Source organism: Eubalaena glacialis, chromosome 5 (assembly GCF_028564815.1).
Source record: "Eubalaena glacialis isolate mEubGla1 chromosome 5, mEubGla1.1.hap2.+ XY, whole genome shotgun sequence".
Lineage (NCBI taxonomy): Eukaryota > Metazoa > Chordata > Mammalia > Artiodactyla > Balaenidae > Eubalaena > Eubalaena glacialis.
In genome coordinates this window covers 1,323,975-1,348,665 of record NC_083720.1, presented here as the reverse complement: position 1 = coordinate 1,348,665, position 24,691 = coordinate 1,323,975, and the positions used below count along the sequence as shown (strand labels likewise).

At 52.4% G+C, this 24,691-nt stretch overlaps 1 protein-coding gene across 1 annotated transcript in view; it reads left to right on the top strand.

Annotated features, from left to right (window-relative positions):
* Positions 1 to 24,691, top strand: part of POLN (DNA polymerase nu) — a 174,725-nt gene that overhangs the window by 140,234 nt on the left and 9,800 nt on the right. The window contains exons 20-23 of the mRNA XM_061191053.1: positions 10,364 to 10,446; positions 16,417 to 16,548; positions 21,534 to 21,644; positions 23,918 to 23,996. Of these exons, the coding sequence (XP_061047036.1) occupies positions 10,364 to 10,446; positions 16,417 to 16,548; positions 21,534 to 21,644; positions 23,918 to 23,996 (405 nt within the window). The remainder of the gene's footprint in view (positions 1 to 10,363; positions 10,447 to 16,416; positions 16,549 to 21,533; positions 21,645 to 23,917; positions 23,997 to 24,691) is intronic.

Genomic DNA, 24,691 nt, shown 5'->3' with positions numbered 1-24,691 from the left:
TCTGAGCTTTTTTGAGAAAAAGAAAAGCCAACAATGAATTTGCCAAAATATTGTATTCCCCTTACTTCCCAGATCTCTTATAGCAACTCCTGAAGTTGTTTATTTTATTATGGAATACTTCTTCTGAAGTTTTCTCTGAGGAGCTTTGTATGGCAAACTTTCCCACCCATCAGGTGTTTATCAAGTTCAGTTTCCTGAAGAAGTTCTCTCTGGAGCCTCTGCCCTGTTCCATCTGGACTGATTGCCCTCTAGGCCTGGCGTGTACCGTCAGCCTGTGCTGCTCCTCACCATTCTCCGGGGCCCCTCTGCTCCTCTCCCGTACTGGACTCCCTCTTCCTACCTCCCTTTCTTGGGTTACTCCATTGTCTTGGTGGAGCATATCCTTATTTGGCTCCCTCAGAAACGGTACATGGAAGGTTAATTTTTAGAGAACTTACCTGTCTGAAAATGTCTCACATTTGGTTGATAATTTGGCTGGGGATAGAAATCTATGTTGGAGATGGTTTTCTTTCCGATTTCTGAAGGCAGTGTTCCATTATAATATTTTGTGGGGTTTTTTTTCTTCATTTGCCAGAAGTTTTTCTTCTTAACAGGTCTTTTCCAAGTTCTATCTCTTGCAAAAAGAGAGGTTACCATGTACAACTCTCTGCTAACTAATGTGTAAGTTTTAATGATATAAATGATTTTCTAGGAAAATATAAATAACCTACAAGGATCCGAGAAAAGGCAGAAAGCCCAAAAGACCAATAACCTTTTCAGAGGAAACAGAAAAAGAAGGAAGAACTGCAGTTCCACAAACATCAAAAAAAAAAAAGCGTCCAGGCCAAACAGTGCTTTCAAACCTCCAAAGGATGGATGATTCCTGTGGTTTAAGCTGGTCCTCAGGCCCAGAACATGAACAGGCCCACCCTTCTCTCTGTGGCTGGTCAGGGGAGTTGTTTCAGGAAGGCAGGGTGGCCGCCTGTAGGAAAGGGGGTTGGCAGAGTCAAAGGCAAGCCCACGACAGGGGCTTCTGGCTCCTCTCTGTCCGCTGCATCGCTGCCCAGTTCACAACCGCAACCGTAACAGCAAGTCTGCCTCTGGAAACCAGCCTGCCCCGATTTCCTGTTGCCCCTGTTTCCTCCAGTCGCCGGCACTGGAACTGGGTGCTGCGCTCGCCCCCGGGACAGAATTCACAGAGAGCGGCTGCCTGCGGTTGTGAGGGCCGCACGTTCTCTCTTGACAGTGTTTGCCCGGCCCTTTCCAGCTTTGGGATAATCCCCTTTCACCAAGGAAACAAAAGCAATAAGGAGCCCGTGTCCCTGGGCTCTCCCGTGTCTGCGGCCTCCGGGTGGGGGAGGGGGGCCATGTCTGTGCTGGGTCGGCCTTGACCAAAGAGCCTGGCTCGGGGTGGGGTGGGGCAGGGAGCTGGGGGAGCGGGGACACTCCCTCGGTGGTACTGAAGCAATCGGGCTCTTCCGTAGGCTTGGGGGCCACCTGCAGCTGCCGCTGCCCTGGCACACATCTCGGGCCACCGCTCCCAGGAGACAACCAGGTGGGACCTTAGAAGGGGACACCTGGGAGCCCATTCCTTCCAAGCCGGTCTGCTCTCCCTCTGCGCCTGGGCTGTTGACCACCTCTGCTGACCACGCCGTGGGGTGCAGACTGAAGGCCTGTCCTAGCAGCCCTGATGCAGGCAGTGAGGTGCTTTGGCCTCCTTTTCCCTGTGGGATTCTGACTTACCTGCCCTGGCCCCTGAGGGGCCCCTTGTGAGCTTCCTGTGTTCGCGGGTGCAAAGCCGGCCCTCTGTACTCCCTGCCCCGTCTCTGCCTGGCACTCGCAGGCCTGACTGCAGTGTCTCCCCTGCTTCTCAGCTGCCCAGGGGCGGCCTCTGGCATAGCTGCAAGGTCAAGCATAGGTTTGACAAAGATTTAGATAGAATTTTACTTCCATAATTTTTGTACAGATCTCATTTCATTTTTCTATTTCTCACCAATGAACTGGAATCCAGGTTTGGCCTCATTGAATTGGGGAAGCTCTGACCTCTCACACACCCTGGCCTCTGGACCACCCACTGTGACTGCATCCAGCTGTCGTTCATGGTCCAAGGCCATGTATGAGGGGCACTTCGTTCCTCACCCCACATCCAAGTCACTGTCTCCACTCAGCTTTGTCTTCCTTTGCCAGATCCCATTCCTGTCCATCCTTTCTCTGTCTCGGCCTCTGTCTCTCTTGTACACACACTTCTGTGCTTTTGATTCTTATTCCTTTGTTTTTTTGTTTTTTGTTTTCAAAACCTGGATCTCATTGTGTAAGCATTTTAAGTATTTTAAGGTTCATATGCTGTGGTAATCTGAATGATGGCCCCCAAAAGATATCTGCATCCTAAACCCTGGAACCTGTGAAGGTTGCCTTATATGGAAAAAGATCTTTGCAGCATGATTAAGTTAATGATCCTGAGATGAGAAGGTTATCCTGGTTATCGGAGTGGGCTTTAAATGCCGTCACAGGGCCCTTATAAGAGCCGGATGAGGGGGACTTGACACAGAGAAGAGGAGGCCCCGCGACCACAGGAGGGAGACTGGAGGGATGTGACCAGAGGCTGGAAGAAGCAAGGAATAGATTCTTGCCCTAGAGCATCCAGCAGGAGCAGGGCCCTGCCGACTCCTTGATTTTGGCCCAGCGGTGCTGATTTCAGACTTCTGAACCCCAGAACTGTGAGGGAATAAATATCCCTTGTTTTAAGCCACCAAATTTGTGGCAATTCATTACAGCAGCCACAGGAAACTAATACATATGCCAACCTCTCAACGATTCTTTCAAGCTCCAGGTTTATGGAATATCTGCTCTGTATCTACTTATTAGTGGCCACTGCAGCAGGTAAATGCAATTAATGAAAAGTTTATACTTTTCTCCTGGTATGCAGTCCCACAAGAATACAGGTGGCCTCATTCCCTGTCACTGTGTCTGAGCACAATGTAAGGAGCCAGAGAAACGTGTACTTCACAAAGGCCCCCAAACTCTCCCTAAACCTGGAACTGGTAACGGGAGACACAGTGTGCAGTTCAGTGGATGAGAACATAGACTAAAAACCAGGAGATCAAGACTAATCAGATAAACATTTGAATGGCTGTTTTAGTACCAGACAGTTAGATTTCAGGGCAAGGACTATCACCAGGGACAGAGAGGGACACTTCATAAAAGGGCCAATTCATCAAGAAAACGTAACACTTCTATATAGGGTGCATCTAATAGGAGAGATGCAGAATACGTGAAGCAAACCTGATGGAGCTGAAATGAAAAATGCACAAATCCACGAGTCCAGTTGGAGATTTCAACACTACTTTCTTAATAATAACAAGTACAAGGCAGGTCAGAAAGTATATGGAAGACCTGAATAACATTATCAACAATTGCAGAATATACTGCATTTTACATGCACAATAAAGCATTCATCAAGATAGACTGCATGCTTGGCCATAAGACGAGTGTCAGTAAATTTAAAAGGACAAATCGTAGAGACTATGTTCTCTAATACAGTGAAATTAAATATGGAATCAAGAACAAAAATATGTATAGAAAATCCCCAAATATTTGGAAATAAAGATGACATTTCTAAATAACCCATAGGTCAAAGCAAAAAGTCAGAAGGGAAATTAGAAAATATTTTGAGCTAAATGAAAATGAAAACACATGTCAAAAATTTTGGGAGGCAGCTATAGAAGCACTTAGAAATTTATGACATTACATGTTTATAATAGAAAATAAGAAAAGTCTAAATAAATTATCAAAGCTTCTAAGCTTCTACCTTAAGAAGCTAGAAAAATAAGAGTAATTTAAATCCTAAGGAAGTAGAAGGAAGCTAGGAAGAGTGGAAACCAATTTAATAGAAACAGAAAAATAGTTGAGAAAATCAAGGATTTTCCCACAGAAGCAGGATTTTCGAAAAGATGAATAAAATTGATAAACCCCTGGAGAGACTGATCAAGAAAAAGAGAGAAAACCCACAAATTACTAATATCAGGAGTAAAAAAGGGTACATCAGGGGACTTCCCTGGAGGTCCAGTGGTTGGGACTCCGTGCTTCCACTGCAGGGGGCGCGGGTTTGATCCCGGGTCGAGGAACTAGGATCCCGCAAGCTGTGCAGCGTGGCCAAAAAAAAAAAAAAAAAATAGTACATCAGCATAATCTTTACAGATGCTAAAAGAATAATGGGGAGATGTAATGAGCACGAAGACACACACACACAACAGATACGTTGATTAACTGTGTGGATGACGATGATTCACTGTTCAGTGAGTGGAGGTGGATCATCACAAGGTCTTCGTCCTCATCGTCCTCATGCTGAGTGATCTGGGGCGGGGGGTGGCGGGGAGGGTTATCTTGCTGTCTAGGGTGGCAGAGGTGGGGGGGGCAGGAGAGGCAGGTACACCCAGTGTAACATCACGAGATACATCGTAATCTCTGCCTGACTTTCCTGCTTTTTCATTTCTCTAAAGATGTTTCTATATGGCACCAATCCTTCTTCCAGCATTTGCTTCAGTTTCATAGAGGGGTTCACGTCACGAAAGAAGTCAAAAGCAGTCTGGAATATCGGAGCCATTCTGCCAGGTCATCTAACGTCAGTTTGTTCCTGGCGCTGCTTCTTCTATGTCTTCCTCTTCGGCTGGCTCTGGTGGGGAAGCTCTCATCTTCATCGAGTTGTCTTCTGTTCACTTCTCTGGTGTGGTGTCTGTCAGCTCTTGAATTTCTCCAAGATCCGTATCTTGAAACCCTTCACCCCCCACCTTTTTTTGCCCGGCTCACAATTTCTTTCATGATTTCCTTGACGGGCTCTATCGTAAATCCTGTGAAGTCATACACAACACCTGGTCACAGTTTTTTCCAGCAGGATTTTATTGTTTGGGGCTTGATGGCTTTCACAGCTCTTCTGTAACAATGATGGCATCTTCAATGGTGTAACCCTTCCAAGCTGTCATGATGTTGTCTCTATCAGGGTTCCCTTCCATAGCATTGACAATCCTTTCCATAGAGCACCGTGTATAATGAGCCTCAAAGGTCCTTATGGCCCCTGATCTAGAAGCTAAATAGAGACGTTGTGTCCGGGGGCAAGTAGACCACTTTGACACCTTCGGGGTTGCACCCATGGAGTTCTGGGTGGCCAGGAGGGCATTGCCCAGTATCAAAAGAACTTTAAAGGCAGTCCCTTCTTGGCAAGATACTTCCTAACTTCAGGGACAAAGCATTGATGGAACCAATCCCGAAAAAGGGCTCTCATTGTCCAGGCCTTCTTGTTGTCCAACCAAAAGACTGACAGCTGCTGTTCATCTTCTCCCTTTAAGGCTCGGGGGTGAGCAGCATGATCGGTGGAGGGCAGTCCTGACCATAAACCTGACTGCACTCGTACAAAACAGGAGTCAGCCCTTCCCATCCTGCCTTAAATCCTGCTGTTCACTTCCTCTTTACTGGTGAGTGCCCTTTGTGGCACTTTTTTCCAGAATAAGGCACTTTCATCTGCATTATAAACCTGTTCAGGCAGATATCCTTTCTCCCCATGATTTTCTTAACAGCGTCTAGGACCTCGTCTGCTGCCCCTTGGTCAGCAGAAGCTGTTTCTCCTGTTATCTTTACATGTTTAAAGCCAATCCTTTTACTAAAATTATTAAACCATCTTTTGCTGGCATTAAATTCTCCAGCTTTAGATCCTTCACCTTCCTTTTGCTTTAAGTTGTCATGTAATGACTTCACTTTTTCTCGAATCATATTAGAGTCTATAGCAATCCTGCACCCACATAAAAGGTGCATTTTCAATACAAGATAAAGAGGTATTTTGCAAAAAGTCCAAGGTTTTTGTGCCTGCTGGCATAGCTGCAGCGACTGCTTCACGAATTTCCTTTTCTTTTCTTACAATGGTCCTTAACGCTGAATTCATTTATCTTGAAATGGCGGCAACCACAGCTGCAGACCTCGATCTACTGCACATATCACGCAATTCAACTTTTTCTCATAACGTCACGACTTTTCTCTGCTTCTTGGGAGCACTTCCAGCAGCACTAGTGGCACTTCGTATGGGCTCCATGGTGTTATTGAAGGTTGACGATATTGCACTAAACATGATGAAAGATGTGTGAGGACCATGAGAGATCACTTCTTACTGCGATTCCCGATTTACTGGAGAGACAAACTCCTCACGTGGAAATGACCAGCGTCACGGGGCATTTTAAGTGGACACTTGAAACACTTGAGCTCAGCACAGTAGCAACAGGAGGAGACTAGGAAATCGTTAACGGCAGCACAGGATGCACCGCAGTTCATTCATGCAGGGATGATTTCATACTGCAGCTTCGCGTTTGTCTGTCAACGGCACCGTGTACGTTCTGTGTTTGTGTGCTTACGTTTTGATAAATTTTAACATTTTATAATAGATTTGTGCCCATTTTATGGTAGTAAATGATAAACTAAATTATTATCTACATGTATTTTATGCATTCATGACACACCTAACCTTTTCTTAATAGTTTTCAATATTCAGGCTACAAAGTTCATCTCCAAGTTTTTCAAATTGTTGCAAATCTCCAAAAAAATTTTCAATCTATTTATTGAAAAAAATATACATATAAGTGGACCCACAAAGTTGAAACCTGTGTTCTTTGAGGATCAACTGTACTTTCAGAACAATGTTAAATAGTGGAGGTAGTGGGCATCCTTGCCGTGGAGCTTCCTCATGATAAGAAGCTAGCTTTAGGAGTGAGGTGTATTGCTTTGTAAGTTTAAGGAAGTATCCAGCTATTCCTTTTTTTTTTTTTTTTAATGCTATTCTTGTCTGCTTACATTCTTTTTATGTATGTATGTATGTATGTATGTATGGCTGTGTTGGGTCTTCGTTTCTGTGCGAGGGCTTTCTCTAGTTGTGGCAAGCGGGGGCCACTCTTCATCACGGTGCGGGGGCCATTCTTCATCACGGTGCGGGGGCCACTCTTCATCGCGGTGCGTGGGCCTCTCACTATCGCGGCCTCTCGTTGCCGGGCACAGGCTCCAGACGCGCAGGCTCAGTAGTTGTGGCTCACGGGCCCAGTTGCTCCGCGGCATGTGGGATCTTCCCAGACCAGGGCTCGAACCCGCGTCCCCTGCATTGGCAGGCAGATTCTCAACCACTGCGCCACCAGGGAAGCCCCAGCTATTCCTATTTTCTCAAGAGTTTTTCCTAGGAGTAAGATTGGATTGGATTGGAGTTGGATTTTGTCACGGGGTTTTTTTCAGCAACAATGTAGATGATCATGTAGTTTTCTCCTGAGTCGTATTCATGTGGTGAATTATATTAATGGACTTCCTAACACTGAACCAGCCTTGCTTTCCTGGTATAAACTCTGCTTGGCCGTGAGGTGCTCTTTTCTTAATGTGGAGTTGGACTCTGTTTGCAAATATTCTATTTAAGATTATTATATCAATCAATATTCATAAATTTTATATTTTGAATAAATTTTAAGATTTTTAAAGAAAAAAATCAATATTCATAGGCAGTATAAGTCTATAATTTTCCTTTTTTATGCTATCTTTATCATGTTTTGGTATAACTGTTATACTTTCTTAATAAAATTAATTTGGAAGTTTTTGTTCATTTTCTACACTCTGAAACAATTTGTACAGCATGGGGACTCTCTGGTCTCTAAAGGTTTGATAGAATTCTCCTTTGAAAGCATCTGAGCCTGGTGTTTTTGTGGGATAGTTCCTTAATAATTTTCTCTATTTCTTCTATAGACATTGGTCTGTTTAACTTTCATCTCTACTGGAGTCAGTTTTTATAACAGTGTTTTCTTAAGAAATTGTCCATTTCACCTGGGTTTTAAAATGTACTTGCATAGCATTGTGCAAAATAATTTTTAAGGTTTTTTTTTTTAACTTCCTACATATCTGCTGCTACTTTCCCCCGTTGTTTCTTATTTTGTATATCTGTGTTTGCCTTTTTGATTAAACTAGCTAATGGTTTGTTTATTTTCTATAAGAACCAGGATTTTTATTTACTAATGATCTGGTTTGCTGTTCTCTACTTAATTTCTTTTCCTCATTAATTTCTGCTCCCATCTTTATTCTAGCTTTATTATTTCACTCCTTGTGTATTCTTTTGATTTTCTTGTTTTTTTCCCTTGTGTTTATTTAATTCATATACTTTTATTCTTTCATTTTTATTAATATATGCATTTAGGGTTATGAAATTTCCTCACTGTTTTAATGTAATCCATTGGTTCTGACATAGGGTGTTTTCATTAGAAACTATGTGATTTCTGTTTATATTTCTCTTCAATCAAAAGTTGACTGATAGAAGTGTTTTCTGTTTTATTTCTAGCTAGATGGGCTTTTGGGATTTTGTTTTTGTCTTTAATTTCTAGTTTTCTTGTACTGTGATCAGAGTGTTATTTTAATATTCCTACTATGTGCGGCCTTTTGAGGTTTTTTGTGTGCCCTGGTGCATGATGTGTTATTGTGCGTGTGCCCCATGTGCTCAAGGAGGAAGCATGTTCTCTGTTATCGGAACATGATGTCCGATATATGTCCCTAGCATCTATTCATTCTGTCACGCTTTGGTTCTGGGAAGAAGCAAGTCCCAGGAGAGTTAATGCTGCTCCCTCAGACAACTTTCCAGCCCCGGATAGAGCTAAGGGGGTCCCTAGTGTGGTTTGGTCGAGGGGCACATGCTCCAAAATGCCTCCCTTGTCCCCTCCCTGCAGTGTCGCCAGACCCATTTGTTTGGGCCGAGCCCTCATCTGCTGTCACTGCAGGTGGCCCTGAGCAGGTAACAGGGAAGCTAGTCTTAGGTAAGCTTTTCAGCAATGTCTTTCCTGAGCAGGTTTGGAGCGCCTGTGGGATTTCCAAAATAAAGGGAGTTCAGTGAGGACTGAGGGTGGCTGGTGACATAGGGGTTGACACACATTTGTTCTGGGCTTGGGTGCATTTTGGTGTTTTGCTTCTTATCTAAATACAGCTGTTGACAATACCAAGTTCAAGGGTGGGATTTTAAGAAGTGGGCAAAACAGCTTAACACAGAAGGAAAAGGAAAAAAGAAATGCATCAGTACTTTAAAATCAGGTGGTAAAATGAATGAACTCTAGGACATCAATGAAAATGGTGAAGCAGGCAGCTCTGAGGGCCTGTCCACCAACAGAAACATCCAAAAATCAAGCAAAAACTGTTAGAACCAACTTTGTCAGAACGCTGAAAAACAGTCAGCAGTTTACAGCAACCAAGCAAGTTCTGAATCAAGAAAAAAGCAACTGAAAACAGTTAGGAGGGCTCTGTGGTGTTTTCATTCGGCCCACACCACTCCCACGACTCAGCAGCCTCCTGCCCAGAGTGGGACCCTGTCCCTGCTTCCAGGGACAGACCTTATTCACAAAGAATAGTGTTTATCTGTTCTAACTCGTCTGGGGGCCGCCCGAAGGACTGACACGGGCATTGTTTCCCCATCTCGGAACTGTCTCCAGTCAGAAAAGTGGCCGCGTTGCTGGAAAACATCCTAATGTCAACCACAAAAGACCTCAGTCGAGGCAAATAAGAGCCCGAAAGCTTGGGAGGAAAAGCTGGGGAGAGAGGGTCTTTGGGAAATAGGGCATTCAAAGCCCCGTGCATACCGGGAAATCTAGAAGCCACATGCAGGCCCAGGGCAGCCCGTACACTCCAAATCCCTGAACAGATCCTAAGCTTCACCCCGTGGCCACGAGTGAAGGCCAGCACTGCAAGAGGGCCCAGCACAGAGCTGCTCACAGAGGTTGGACAGGCTCCTTTTTCTGGCTCCTTTTTCTTCCTTTTCTCTCTCTCTGTCTCTGCTAATCTGACATGCTCACTCCATCAGGGAGACTTGGGGTGTGCGCATGGCTGGGCGAGGATGGCCTAGCAAGGAGGAGGGGCCCTGGGTGCCCGCCGGCCCCTGTGCTTCTCAGGCTCAGCTTTAATCTTTGCAGAGCGGCATGATTGCACGCTGGCGGGTGTGGAGTTGGTTCTTATTCTGTCTGAACGCCAGGACAGGGCCCTTCCTTCTGTAGGAGGCAAGGCACAGGCTGCTTATCCAATCCTGCAGAAGGTCCAGAAGCCAGCCCCTACTGCAGCACCCACAGGCAGGCCCCAGGCCCCAGGCTTCCTCCTGTCTGCCTGGCACTCCAGTGGTGGAGCCACTTTTTGGTTTTGGGTGTGGGTACCCCAGAACCTGGCTGGCATCTGTTCGGAGGGGCCAGGCTGACAGGGATGCTTTAGATGCTGTCTCCCCTACCGTACTACCAGCCTGACCTTGAAGTGGTTCTTGGGGTGTGAGGGGATGCATGTGGTTTGGACCCTTGAGGACCTCTGCAGACAGGTGCCAATGTGCCTGACAACATGCCTTCTTTCCATGTAGGAAGGACATTTCCCCAGAACGCGTGACGCATGCAGACAGGGAGCGGACCAAGAAGGTGGTGTACTCGGTGGTCTACGGAGCAGGTAGGCTGCGGGTAGGCCTGAGGCCTTGGTGTCACCTGTAGGCCAGGCGGAGGTGGCTCTAGTCGTGCACCTGCGTTGAAATGTGGCTGTGACTTACAGAAATCACTCTCAGCCCATGGAGCTCATTTTGTGTGTCCCTGTGTGCCGCTATTTACACACATGTTGATGGTATTTGTGATGCACCAGACACCAGTCAGACCACTCACGCCTTAACCCTCAGGGCTCCCAGCAACCTTTGCACGGAGAGTAGACGTGCAGAAGTGAGGGCCGACCAAAGCCTCCCCCAACCCCACATCACACCACCTGCTGGGGACCACTCCTGTGCTTTGAGATGCTCCAGGAGCCCTCTGTCGTCACCCTATTCCCCTCCTCTTTTCCAGCCCCAGAACCCAAGGCAGAGCAACCTGCTCCCGTCCCCTCTCCCGCCCTCTCCTCTCCCTTCCTGACCGTGGGTTCTCTGGGCTTTTTAAATTCTTTCTCCCTCTCGGTCTTGCTGCATCAGTGGGCCTGACGCCCCTCGGGAGTTGAGGGAGGGGGTCAGGAGAGGCTGTGGCCTGGCGGCCAGGCCTGTGTAGCCCCCTTCTGGATCAGTTCCACTTTGAGGAGCAGGGCTTGTGTAAAGACACGGAGAAGAGGGTCCCTCCCTGCCGTAGGAACCCTGTGTTTGTTCAGGAAAGAGCTGCCAGCGCAAAACCCTGGGCAAACGTAGTCAGCTGTAGGTGGGAGCCACCTTGGGCTTCTCCAGTGTGACTGCGGTGCCGTATGACCTGCTTCCAAAGTGCCTCTTCCCGGACCGTGAGTGACCGACCTGCTTATGATGAGTCTGGAACCCGCTTCAAACCTGCCAGGGCTGTGGTCTCAGCCGGGACTCGGGCAGGAGTGCTTCGGCTCCAGTCTCTGGCCAGCGGGCCTCGCCCCCTGCCCCCGCTCCCCGGTGCACCCAGAGTCAGTCTTCGCTCCTGTCAGTCTGGCACCTTCTGGAGTATTCACTTTGTTATTTTCTGGGGAGGAAAAGAACTCCACTTTGTAAATGAGCAATGAGTCATTAGCCGCTGCTTTGAGCCCTGACAGTGACAGGGGGGTTCCCACCCCGGGCCTCGTGTCTGCCGCTCCCATCGCCACCTGACAGCGGGCTTCTGTGCACCTGTCGGGCTGCGTCTGCCTCGTGGGTGAAGCGGGGCCTTCGTCTCCTGAAGGGCCGGGCGTCCTGGGCTGCTGGGGCCCTTTGGAAACTCAGCAGAGAAGCTTTCAACCGCCTGGCTCCTGTGGGTTGCAAAGCTGTGATTTCACCTAAACACGAGGGGCCTGGAAGCGGCTGCTCTGGGTGCTGGGGGCACATGGCCCCGGCCTGGCTTCGGGGTCGTGGTCGTTGTGAGGATGACAAAAGGCCGTAGAGGGAGAGCAGGACCGGGACAAGCGAGAAGACGTACCCCCAGCCCGCGGGCAGCCTGGTCCCCACGCCTCCCTCAGCCCCTCTCCCCAGGGCTTGGGAGCTGCCAGGCCCCTGCCACCAGAGACCTGTCCCCCCCGAAATGGGAGTGCCCGCCCGCCTGCAGGCCTCGGCCCGGAGCGCAGGCCCTGGGCTCACTGCTGCCCTCAGCCCACTGGGCTCAGCCGCCTGCCCAGCACTGTGCCCCCCGAGGCCCGCTGACAGCAGGCGCCTCCTCCGGGAAGAAACCCCTGCTCCTGCCGTCCTGCTCTGAGCTCCTGCTACTCTTAGAGTCAGTTTGACCCTTGCTTCTCCTCAAGCTGCTGCCGCATCTTAAGTTCATTCCACGTCCCGTTGCCGGTGTGCACCGTGTGCCGGGCCCCAGGGCTCCTGCTCCGAGGGGCTGACGTTTGTCCGATGAGACACACGAGCAGGCCTGCGGGGATGGCACTGAGTGATCGGCGACGTCCAGCACGACTGCTGAGCCCAGGGGAGGCCCCTTGCCAGGCCAGGCTGAGTTTTAAAGGATGTGCAGGAGCCAGTCAGGCCTGTGCCAGCATCCCTGGAGCCCCACGAGTGCCAGGCTCTCACGAGGCCCTGGAGCTGTAAACAAGAGTGAGAAGCTGTTGTAGTTCAGCATGGGGCAAAGAGCACGTGGAGGAAAGGGAGTAAAGATTTCCTTCCTAAGCTTAAAATTGCACCACACACACACACACACACACACACACACACACACACACACACACACACACACAGGAAGCAATTAGCCCTCTGTGGGGAAAGCCAAACTGTATGTTCACCTGGGACCTATGAGGCGGGGGCACCTCGCGCTCCCGCCAAGGGGATCCGTGCTCCCAGGGGTGCACCCACGGAGACAGGCCTGCATTTTCACAACTGAAACAGCAGGAACCTGATCAGTTGAATCAAAGTGTGAAGGGAAGTTGTGTCGGAAGTGGGGACCCATGAACACGAAGCACGGAACAGAAGCCCTCACAGAGCCAAACATTGTCCTACTTGGGGGGCACGGTGGCCTTAGAGTGTGACAGACCCCCCGGCAAGGGCGTGGGGAATAAGGACCAGGGCCTGGAGAAGTGACCGGACCCTCGGTCTCCGGCTCAGCCCATCTCTGCTTCTCTCAGAGTTGCCACATCACCGGCTTCTCTCGGAAGCAGGCTTTCTTCCTGTGCAGAGACCTTGGGATATCCCAACAGCTCTACAGAGGAAGAGAAAGGAATTCCTTCTCAGCCGTAGACACAGAAGGAGAAATGTGACTTCCGGCAGTGGCCATGGCACTCCGATCAGACCACCCTCCCACAGATATCAACTAGAAAGTAAGCTAAAGTATAATAAACAACTACCTAAAGGTACTGAAAAGTGACCAGAAGCAGACAGAAATTGGAGGTGGGCTAACACTTGGAAGGAAGGAATAGCACAGGGTGAGTTTCCCGTTTTGTAACTCTTCACCTGAAGGCAAGCCTCTGTCTGTGTTGTGTGTGGCTAAAACTCCGACAGAAATCCAGGGTCTTACTGGCTTCAAGAAGCAGAGGACAGGGGCTTCCTTGGTGGCACAGTGGTTAAGAATCCACCTGACAATGCAGGGGACATGGGTTCAAGCCCTGGTCCAGGAAGATCCCACATACCACGGAGCAACTAAGCCTGTGCGACACAACTACTGAGTCCACATGCCACAACTACTGAAGCCCATGCACCTAGAGCCCGTGCTCTGCAACAAGACAAACCACTGCAATGAGAAGCCCACGCACCGCGATAAAGAGTAGCCCCCGCTCGCCACAACTAGAGAAAGCCTGCGCGCAGCAATGAAGACCGAAAGTAGCCAAAAATAAAAATTAATTAATTAATCGGGAAAAAAAAAAGCAGAGGACAGAGGTCAGGGCAGCCAGTGAATCTGGAAAGTGAAGGGAGAAATCTCAGAAAGAGGAGAGTCAAAGGAGAACCCCGAATTCTGGGCTTGAACTCTGCCCAGATCTCTGGCTGACCCCTGACTGTGCGTGAAAAGGGCAGACTTCAAACAGCCCAGCTGCTGCTGAAAGGACTGATGCGAGCTGTCAGCTGCTGCTCACTGCAGGGGGACAGAGTTTGAAGTTTTGTTTTTTTTTTTAAATCAGCACTGCTGAGAGAAACATAACAGAATCTAGAGTGTCTACAACATATCACTTATAATACAATAGCCAGAATACAATCCAAAATTACTAAACATATGAAGAAAGAGGATAACCCGATCCATACTCAATAGAAAAGATATGTCTAACTGAATCACTTTGCTGTACACCTGAAATAACACAATATTATAAATCAACTACACTTCAATTTTTAAAAAAGCAACAAACTATTGATACAGCTGTCAACATGGATGAACCTCAAAACATTATGGCAAATGAAAGAAGACAGCCGGATACAAAGGAGTATCTATAGTAAATAATTTATTACACCATTTATATGAAATTCTGGAACACTCAAAATTAATTTACAGTATGGCATACTTTATGTTATATATATTTTACCACAAAAAATAATGGAAAGAAAATCTGCACTGATAGAAAGCGAACAAGTGGTTTCGCGGGACCTGGGGTCGATTGCAACTTGCGTGTCGTCCTGGAACTCGGGGTGTCGTCCTGGAACTCGGGGTGCCATCCTGGAACTCGGCATCATCCTGGAACTCAGGGTGCCATCCTAGAACTCGGGGTGCCAGCCTAGAGCTTGGGTGTCATCCTAGAACTCGGGTGCCATCCTGGAACTTGGGGTGCCGGCCTAGAACTCGGGGTGCCATCCTGGAACTTGGGGTGCCGGCCTAGAACTCAGCGTGCCATCCTGGAACTTGGGGTGCCGGCCTAGAACTCAGCGTGCCATCCTGGAACTCAGGTGTCGTCCTAGAACTCGGGGTGCCATCCTGGAACTCGGGGTGCCGGCCTAGAACTCAGGGTGCCATCCTGGAACTTGGGGTGCCGGCCTAGAACTCAGCGTGCCATCCTGGAACTCAGGTGTCGTCCTAGAACTCGGGGTGCCATCCTGGAACTTGGGGTGCTGGCCTAGAACTCAGCGTGCCATCCTGGAACCCAGGTGTCGTCCTAGAACTCGGGGTGCCATCCTGGAACTCAGGGTGTCATCCTAGAACTCAGGGTGCCATCCTGGAACTCGGGGTGCCGGCCTAGAACTCAGGGTGCCATCCTGGAACTCGGGGTGCTGGCCTAGAATTCGGGTGCCATCCTGGAACTCGGGGTGCCAGCCTAGAACTCGGGTGCCATCCTGGAACTCGGGGTGCTGGCCTAGAACTCGGGGTGCCATCCTGGAACTTGGGGTGCCGGCCTAGAGCTTGGGTGTCATCCTAGAACTCAGGTGCCATCCTGGAACTTGGGGTGCCAGCCTAGAGCTTGGGTGTCATCCTAGAACTCGGGTGTCATCCTAGAACTCGGGTGTCATCCTGGAACTTGGGGTGCCATCCTGGAACTCGGGGTGCTGGCCTAGAGCTTGGGTGTCATCCTAGAACTCGGGTGCCATCCTGGAACTCAGGGTGCCAGCCTAGAACTTGGGTGCCATCCTGGAACTCGGGGTGCCGGCCTAGAGCTTGGGTGTCATCCTAGAACTCGAGTGTCATCCTGGAACTTGGGGTGCCATCCTGGAACTTGGGGTGCTGGTCTAGAGCTTGGGTGTCATCCTAGAACTCGGGTGCCATCCTGGAACTCAGGGTGCCAGCCTAGAACTTGGGTGCCATCCTGGAACTCAGGGTGCCGGACTAGAGCTTGGGTGCCATCCTGGAACTCAGGGTGCCAGCCTAGAACTCGGGTGCCATCCTGGAACTCGGGGTGCCGGCCTAGAGCTTGAGTGTCATCCTAGAACTCGGGTGCCATCCTGGAATTTGGGGTGTCATCCTGGAACTCGGGGTGCCATCCTGGAACTCGGGTGTCGTCCTAGAACTCGAGGTGTCGTCCTGGAACTCGGGTGTTTCCTGGAACTCGGGGTGTCATCCTGGAACTCGGGAGTCATCCTGACCAGAGATCTTGCTATAAAAAGCTTCTCCAGAACACCTGCGTCCTCTAGGAACCAAATATTGGTCTGGACCAAAAGTTTTTGTCTCAAAAAAACATTCCAAGGATGGGAGCTCCTCATATTTTGGCACTGGCAACTTCCCTTCCTCTTTTATTCGCCGGCCCTCTCCAGCCTCCCCCAGTTCCGGAAACAGGCCCCCTTCTGGACAGGCTGCAAGCAGGGGCTATAACTCCTTCATCCAGGGCTTCACCTGCAGCACCTGCCAGGCCCTCAGTCAACATTGTTGAATAAATAAATGTTCAACAGGCTCCCGTCCAGACTGGCCGGCACCGAGCACTTGGTCTGTAAAGCCAAAGCCAACACCATCCTGACCAATCAGAAGAGGCCAGTGGTGCCAGTTGGGCCTTGACGCACCGAGTCTTCCAAGATCCCTTCTGTGGGCTCACTTCCACGTGTGGTGGTCCCTCCTGGGGGCCGGTGTCCTTCGAGCCCGCTGGGTGAGAGGCTGGCCCCTGATCGTGCTTCTCCTCACACAGGGAAGGAGCGGCTTGCTGCTTGCCTTGGAGTTCCTGTTCAGGAAGCTGCCCAGTTTTTGGAGAGCTTTTTGCAGAAGTACAAGAAAATCAAGGACTTCACCCAAGCAACCATTGCCCGGTGTCACCAGACAGGTCAGCCAGCTGCTGCCAAAGCCATCGGCAGGTCCCCCTCCCTCTCCCGTGCCCTCTCTGCAGTAGCCAGGTGGTCTCCCAGGCCCTGCTCCTCCAGTGGGTGGGTGAACAGATGGGAGGGTGGTGGGTTGATGGGGGCTGGGTGGGTGGGGACTGGGCGCGCATCCAGCCCCTGCTGGGTAAATGGGACCAAAAGGCTCCACATAAGGAGGGTCCAGAGCCAGGCTCTTCCTGAAGCAACAGTACTAAGCTTGAGTTAGAAGTGGCAGATGGACAGATGGACAGATGGACAGAGAGACGTCCTGCACCTAAGCACGGGGAACTGTGTTCTTAGGAAAGCATGTGGGTATCTACAAAATTTCGCCACAATTGGGTCACAGATTTCAAAGAATATCAAATAGAACATGTTCTGTGACCACAGTGGAATAAAAAGGTAGTTTATATCAATATGTGTGGCCATCCATCCATCTGCCTATTTGGAAAAATCATTGCACTCCTAAATGATTTAAGATTTTAAAAAGAAGTCCCAAGCAAATGACAAGCATTTTAGCAATAAATGACAGTATAAGTATCTCAATGAAAAACTGTAAGACATGGCCAAGCTGACCTTCACTTAGAGATGAAGGAATTCTTTAAAAGAGTGTTTTAAAAAGAAAGAAAAATTTCTGAACATAAATGACTGTATTCAGCACAAGACATTTGGGAAAGAGCAGCAGAGTAGATTAAAGAAGCAAGAAGGAAGGAAATCAACGTAGGAGCAGAAGCTCGTGAAGCAGACGCGGAACAGAGAGCAGTGGTCGCCACAGAGCAAGCGGAGAGTCGGCGCACGCGGGATCGCGGAGGCCTGGCACATCCCGCGGGGCCCGGGGTCCTCCCGGGGGCTCACTGATGACCTTTCTCTCGGGAGCCCGTGAGTGCAGGGCGGCCCCACAGGCTCCCCCGGGCCCGGCCGCACATCCCGACAGCAGCCTGTGCGGGGTCAGCGCTCAGCTCCTGCAGCCTCCTGGGGGCTCGAGAAAGCCGGGAAACCGTTTCTATCCCCCAGTGAGCATCTCACGGGCCTCGGCTCCTGGGCCTGGGGGTGAGCCGTGCGGAGGCTGCACAGCTCGGGTCGACGCCTGCAGCCTCCTCGCTGGAGCCCCACACTTGGGAAAAATAAAATACTATCAATTATGAAATGTGAAAACAGTGATAGAACCCAGCGCTGCTGAGTGCACGGAGCCAGGGTCACCGCAGGAGGAGGGACAATCAGACGCAGGCCCTCGTGCCGCACAGCGTGGCCAGGCGTGGTGTCCACGGCTGCCCATAACCACCTACGTCATCCTCACTGCAACTCAGAAGCTTGGGTCGCATCGTTACCCTGCTTTACAGGTGAAGAAAACAGCCCCGAGAGGTCAAGTAGCTTCCTGAGTTCACACAGCTAACAAAACAGGCGGTGCCAGGCCGGGACCCACCCCCAGGCAGCTCGGCCCAGCCAGTGCCTCTCTGCTGCACGGCTCTGCATCCCTGCCCTGCACTTAACTTTCTCGAAGGGCCGTGGAGCTTTACGCTTGCCAGCGTGAAGCGTGCATGCCCTTTGACGCAGCAATTACATTTCTGGGCACACGCTCAACTGTCATTAAATTATGCTACAGACATTTGTTGGGTGCCTACCCGTGTCAGGCACTGTGTTGGCACCAGGGATAGGAGCTCCTGGCTCTCCTGGAGACACGATCCAGGGAAGCGTAACCCACAAGTGAGCAAGTACATCCAGACAGTGTCAGAAAGATGGGATCCTGGGTGTGGAAGAATCCCGGGGCACTGGGCAGAGAGCAGCAGAGGGCAGCCCTGGGGACTGTCGGCCACAGTGACACAAAAAGAGGTGACACCTGAGCAAGACCAGGTGAGAGGCCAGGGAGAGCCGGCAGGGAGGGGCGGGGGCCAGGAAGAGGCAGGTGCGCGCCCAGACTCTGCACAGCACTACACAGGTCACGAAAAGAACCTGGGTTTCATTTTTCGCAGATTGTTCCAGCAAGAGTGTGGAAAAGAGATCGGGAGGGGAGCTGATCAGAGCCAGCACCTGGGAGCAGTGATGCGGCTGTTAGCTCAGGAACTCCCGCGGGGTGGGGTGGAGGGGGACCACTGGTGAGAGGTAGACGGCAGGGCGAGGAGGGAAGGAGGCGGTGTGAGCCTGCGCTCTCCCTGCAGGCTCACTGACCTGCCCGGGGGGGCCAGGCGGGCCAGGCGGGTTGACCATGATGTTGACGAAGCTGTAAGTTCAGGGTCCTCCTTGTGGGCCCCTCCTGCCAGGCCCCGGGAGAAGCCCTGCAGTGTGTTCACGTGGTCACATCTTTCGTAAAATTGGCAAAATCAGGGTACTTTAACCGCGATTGACTAAGACGCTGTCTCTTCCCCTCCACCCTCCTCCACCATACTGCTTTCCATGGTATTTGGCATTGCCATGGCCACAGCTATTTTTTGAATCCGGCTTAAGGGGAAGTCAAATTGGTGACTCATTTAGTTCGGATCTCAGTGTAGGTATTCCTGAGGTTTGTTGCTCTTTCCATGCATGGTTGAGGGGTGCTAGCCATCCTGGCACAGGGATGGCTTCCGGGAGCATTCCTTCCATGCCTTCCCACTTCCCGAGTGCAGTAACAGGAAGGTGCAGGGCCAGAGGTCATCTCGCAGTGTGAACAGGAACTATAATTGCCAGCACCGCGAGCCTTGGAAACAAGATTTGACATGTATGGAACCAGGGGCTTCTACTTCGGGCCACAAAGAAGTTCAGACTTTCCTCCCACCATAAACAACTAGAAAACTGGGCAAAATGTATGAAGCAACTGTTCCAGACACTGGATCATAGGCAGTGTATTACTCTGGTCTCTGATAGAACAGAAGCAAAGGAGGGGAGCCCTCTGACACCCTGTGTCTAGGGCCATAGACCATCGTGCAGGAGGGGAGCCCAAGCAGATTACAGTGGCCTCGCTGAGTTGAGGAGACAAGGATTGGGTCTGGGGAGGCAAAGGCAACCAGATCTTGCAAGGTAGAATATCAGAGAGGAGGAAGTTATAGAGAAAAAGTCTCCATAAACCTTCAGAGGAGTCCGCCGTCTGTCCTTAATACTAAGATACGCGTGCAGAGAGTGAAACTCCACAGGACTAGGCAGAATCATTTCTGGGGAGCGGCAGGCTGAACAATCTGAGTTCACACAGGGCCAGGAGATGTTTGGGTTCTGACCACTGGAATGGAGGGTGCTCACTGGACATCTGAGACATTCAGTGGAGACCCCAGAAGGGTAACACTTTAGCAGTAGGTCTAAACTAGCCCTACATTAAAGCTGCTCTAAACCCACCCTAACAAAGCTTAAAAGTGGGCCTCAAAAGGATCAGGGATCTGCAAGTACCTTAGGCCTGCCTAACACTCTTGAAAGGAAAACACCAAACCCTAGCACTGAACAACATAAAACGCACAATACCCAGCATCCAGTCAAAAATCACTAGACAGGGCTTCCCTGGTGGCGCAGTGGTTAAGAATCCACCTGCCAATGCAGGGGACATGGGTTCGAGCCCTGGTCCGGGAAGATCCCACATGCCATGGAGCAACTAAGCCCGTGCACCACAACTACTGAGCCTGCGCTCTAGAGCTTGTGCACCACAACTACTGAGCCTGTGTGCCACAACTACTGAAGCCCACGCACCTAGAGCCCGTGCTCCGCCACAAGAGAAGCCACCACAATGAGAAGCCCACGCACAGCAACGAAGAATAGCTCCCGCTCGCCACAACTAGAGTAAGCCCGCACGCAGCAACGAAGACCCAACGCAGCCAAAGATAAATAAATAAATAAATATTTAAAAAAAGGAAAAATCGCCAAAAGAGGCAGAGACTGGCATGTGCCAGTCAGAAGCACGGCTCTCCCTGTCCTCGTTGCCTGTCACAGTTAGGGGACTCTGGTTACACGTTGCCTGTCACAGTTAGGGGGCTCTAGTTACACGTTGCAGACACACACAGAGGCAGAGACTGGCATGTGCCGGTCAGAAGCACGGCTCTCCCTGTCCTCGCTGCCTGTCACAGTTAGGGGCTCTAGTTACACGTTGCAGACACGCACAGAGGCAGAGACTGGCATGTGCCGGTCAGAAGCACGGCTCTCCCTGTCCTCGCTGCCTGTCACAGTTAGGGGGCTCTGGTTACACGTTGCAGACACGCACAGAGGCAGAGACTGGCATGTGCCGGTCAGAAGCACGGCTCTCCCTGTCCTCGCTGCCTGTCACAGTTAGGGGGCTCTGGTTACACGTTGCCTGGCATTGTAGCAGGTGCTTAATGCACCGTCATTTTTATCATTATTGCAAATGTGAGAAATTCTTCCACTCCTCAGACACATGACGTGTAAGTTGGGGATCTAGTTCTTACCAACACCTAGTAAAACCAAAGTTCTCACTGGTCAGGAACATAACCGTTGCAGCACCTCTGCATTCATTTTCTTAAAGAGGACCCCAAATTCTGGAAGCTTTGGGCCCCACGAAGCTTGGATGTGCCCTCATGTGTAGGGATGTGGTCTCTGACACAGACCATCGACCCCTCCTTGAGTGAACTAAGGATTAATGCTTTTCTCCCCCATTCCAGCTGCCACACTGTCCAGAATTATTTCTGTCCCCAAGAACCACAAGTGGTTTTTCACCTTAATAGTGTAAGAACCGCCCTTCCTGTCCTACGTCAGATCTAAGCACAGCCAGAAGTCAGAAAGTGTGCAAAACATGCCAGCAGGCAAGCAAAGGCCGCTCTGCTGCTGTCCTTGCTTTCCCACCACAGAGCCCACCTGCCCTAGAGGCAGACCAGAGGCCTCAGGGCGGAGCTCCGGGGCTGCTGCTCCGGCTGCAGCAGGGAGGCTGCCCGCGGGGCCCCAGGACCTAATCTGAGAGCAGCTGTGCCCACAAAGGGGAGGGTCCAGCGGGGCGCCGCGCCGCCCGCTCACTGCCGCTCTCATCTTGCTCTTCCTTCACGTAACGCAGGCTATGTGGTGTCCATCACGGGCAGGAGGCGGCCGCTGCCAAGGATCCGTGCGCGCGACCCGCAGCTCCGGGCTCGAGCAGAGCGGCAGGCGGTGAACTTTGTGGTGCAAGGTGCCAGAGCCCCTCTGCTTCTCGGTTTTCAGCCCCAGGAGATTAGTGCCAGGGTATATCCTGCTCTCGTCCTCCTGGCGGTTACTGCTGGGAGCCGCAGGGCAGGTGCTCAGCACCTGGTCCCCTTCCTGATTGCAACGCGCCCCACAAGGCCAGACGGGAGACAGGCTCCAGGAGGTCATCCGGCCGGCGCCAGGGCCAGACCTGGAGCTCAGTCCCTTGGCCCTCGGCCTGGTCTCTCCACCACAGCCCTCATCCTTGGCAGGCGTCCGAACCCCAGCGCACCCACCACGAATCCGTCAGTCTTCCTTAGAATGGCCAAAGCAACAGTCTCTGCGTGGAGGGCAGGTGTGAGGCGGCGCTCGGCGCTGTCCTGATGAGACCTTGGGGGCCTGGGGGTCGGGCAGCGTCCCCACCTGTGACCCCAGTGGTCACGGATGGAGAACCAAGGTCCCTGGGCCCAGAGACGAAGACTGGAGGTAGGACCCCAGCCCCAGAGGGGTTTCTGCAGCAGGAGGGTGGCCCGGGCCCAGCAGACGCGGAGTGCGAGGCATGGATGGTGGAGCAGGAAGGCCAAGTCCCCAGCGAGTGCTGCAGAGAGGCCGGTGTGGCCGCGCTGCCCGGCTAAGCTCAGCCTTGGCGAGCAGGAGAGGGGGTGGCAGCTGCGGGAGGACGGCTGGGGCCGGCTCTGGGCTCAGTGTAGCATCTTCCCGGGTCCTGCCCCGGGGTGACCACCCAGACGAGAGCAGAGCACAGTGACAGCCTCCAACCCGGAGAGGGCTCTGCGTCTCAGGCCAGCTCTCTCACGCGAGGCCGTGGTTGGCTCACGACCACCCGCCTCTGTCCCTGAGGCGTGTGCAAGGTGGCCTTGAATGTGGTTTGGAGAAAGAGCTGCACGCAGACCTCTCCACATGGGAAGCTGACCAGGAGGCCTGGCCACGCTTCGAGCTCCCCCGGAGAGGTGATCTCCCAGCTGGGCCGGGACAGCACGGGACAAGTGACCTGCCGTTGCCCGTGCTGAGCTGAGCCGGTGCCCACCAGGGAGCTGTCCCTCCACCTGGGCAGACACAGGGCCCGGCAGGCCTGCTCCCTCATCCCACCCCACCCGCGCTCTGCTCCCCCCGCCCCCTCGCCTCCTCTCTCTTGGCTCTGCCCCTCCTCCTAAAGTAGCAAGCCTCCCGACATCCCAGCCCCGGCAGAGGGTCCCCGTGGCGCTGAGACCCCTCGCAGCCGGCAGGTGAGTCACAGAGACCAGACTTGCACGTCCAGCATTCCTGCTGCGCTCGTGGGAAGAGTAGCCCTGCAGTGGAGGAAGGCGGCCCACTGACTGGGGCCTTTAATTTCTTCATGAACCTCAGGAGCCTTGAACAGCTAGAGCAGCCTAAAGCCAGGAATGGAAACCTGAACTTCAGTCTGTTTCCCGTGATCCGAACCGGTTGTTGAGACACCCACTGTTTGCCTGGCGCTGGAACAAGCGTGTCCCCTACGCTGGCCAGCACCTCCAGAGTGCCTGACTGACCATGTGATTGATCCCGCCCAAGTCCTAGAAGCCCGTATCATAGCCCCACTCCACACACTGGGAGGCTGAGGTTCTGCCAGGTTCAAGGACTGCACAGCGGGAGGGCCGAGGGAGCGGGGGCTGAGCCCATGGCCGCCGTCCGGGCTCCGTCATCCTGTTGGCTGGTACAGCGGGCACAGCCCAGGTGTGGTCAAAACCTGTGAGCATGCTGAGACACTGCTCCCAGGGGCAGGTCGTGTTATACGGCAGGTGTAGGGTCCCCAGTCAGCTGACTTGAGCGCATGAGAAGGGGACATCCCAGGTGGGCCTGAGCTGATCAGGTGGACCCTTGAAAGAATGTTTAGGGGTCAGAGTCAGAGATTCTGGCCGTTGAGGGGCAAACACGCTGGGGAGAGGGCCCGTGGCACAGACCTGAGAGTCACAGCCACCAGGAAACGGGAACCCCAGTCACGTGACTGCAAGGAAATGAATTTTGCTGGCAACCTGAGGTCATCTGAAAGTGGGCCTTCCTTAGTGGAGCCCCAGATGTGGACATAGCCAGGTCCACACGGACCTCAGGCTGTGAGACCCTGAGCAAAGGCCCAGCCACACAGGCAAGAACTGAGAGATGGTAGATCCTTGTGGTTCTCCCCTGCTGGGTGTGGGGTCATGCGTTACGCAGTGTAGAAAGTTCAGACAGCCCGCCTGGGCGGGCAGGGCTGCAGGGCCCCGGGCCTCACACTGTTCATGAACCAGCGCCCTTTGTGCCTCACAGGCTCGGCCGCGGACCTCTGCAAGATGGCCATGATCCACCTCTTTACAGCAGTGGCCACGTCCCCCATCCTGACGGCCAGGTCAGTGAGTGAGCGCCAGCCAGCCCAGGCCCAGCCCAGGGCGCACACCTGCCCTCCCCAGGGCTTGGGTGGGCGGCCTGCTGTTCTGCGTTGGCCCACGGGCAGACGCCTCCTGGAAACGAAGCCACGCTGGCCACTTCCCTCCGGGGCTCGGACCTGACAAGCTCACTGACCCCCACGGAGGGACCCGCTTGAGCCAAGGTGCTCCCAGCACTCCCAGGAGAACGCTTTGTTCCCAGCTGGGGCTGAGCAAGGCGGCCAAGGGCCCGCTCACCCAGGAGCACGCAGAGTCTGCCCAGGTTGCCTGGTGCAGAAATGTGTCTCCCCTCGGTGAGCCCGAACCCCTTCGGGCACAGCCCCAGGGGTACACACGCAGCTGCCCGCCTCAGAGTTGGGTGGGCCCCGCAGCCCCTCAGACAGGACACGGGGCTCCACACTGCGTCCGCTCCCAGCCCCTGATAAGTGAGCCGGAGGCCCGGCTTCTGCTGCCACCCCCGCCCCGAAGGCTCTCACCAGGCTCCACGGCTGCCTCGGTGGCTCTCCTGGGCACACACCCCAAGCAGAGGGAGTGTCCGGGGGTCTGGGTGACCAGGCGTGCTCGTCCCAGGCTCTGCTGGCCCAGAACCACCCCTCGGGCCGCCCAAGGTCCTGGCCTGGGTGCAGGTGGGAGGGGGTGGGCTCTCCTCCCGAATCCC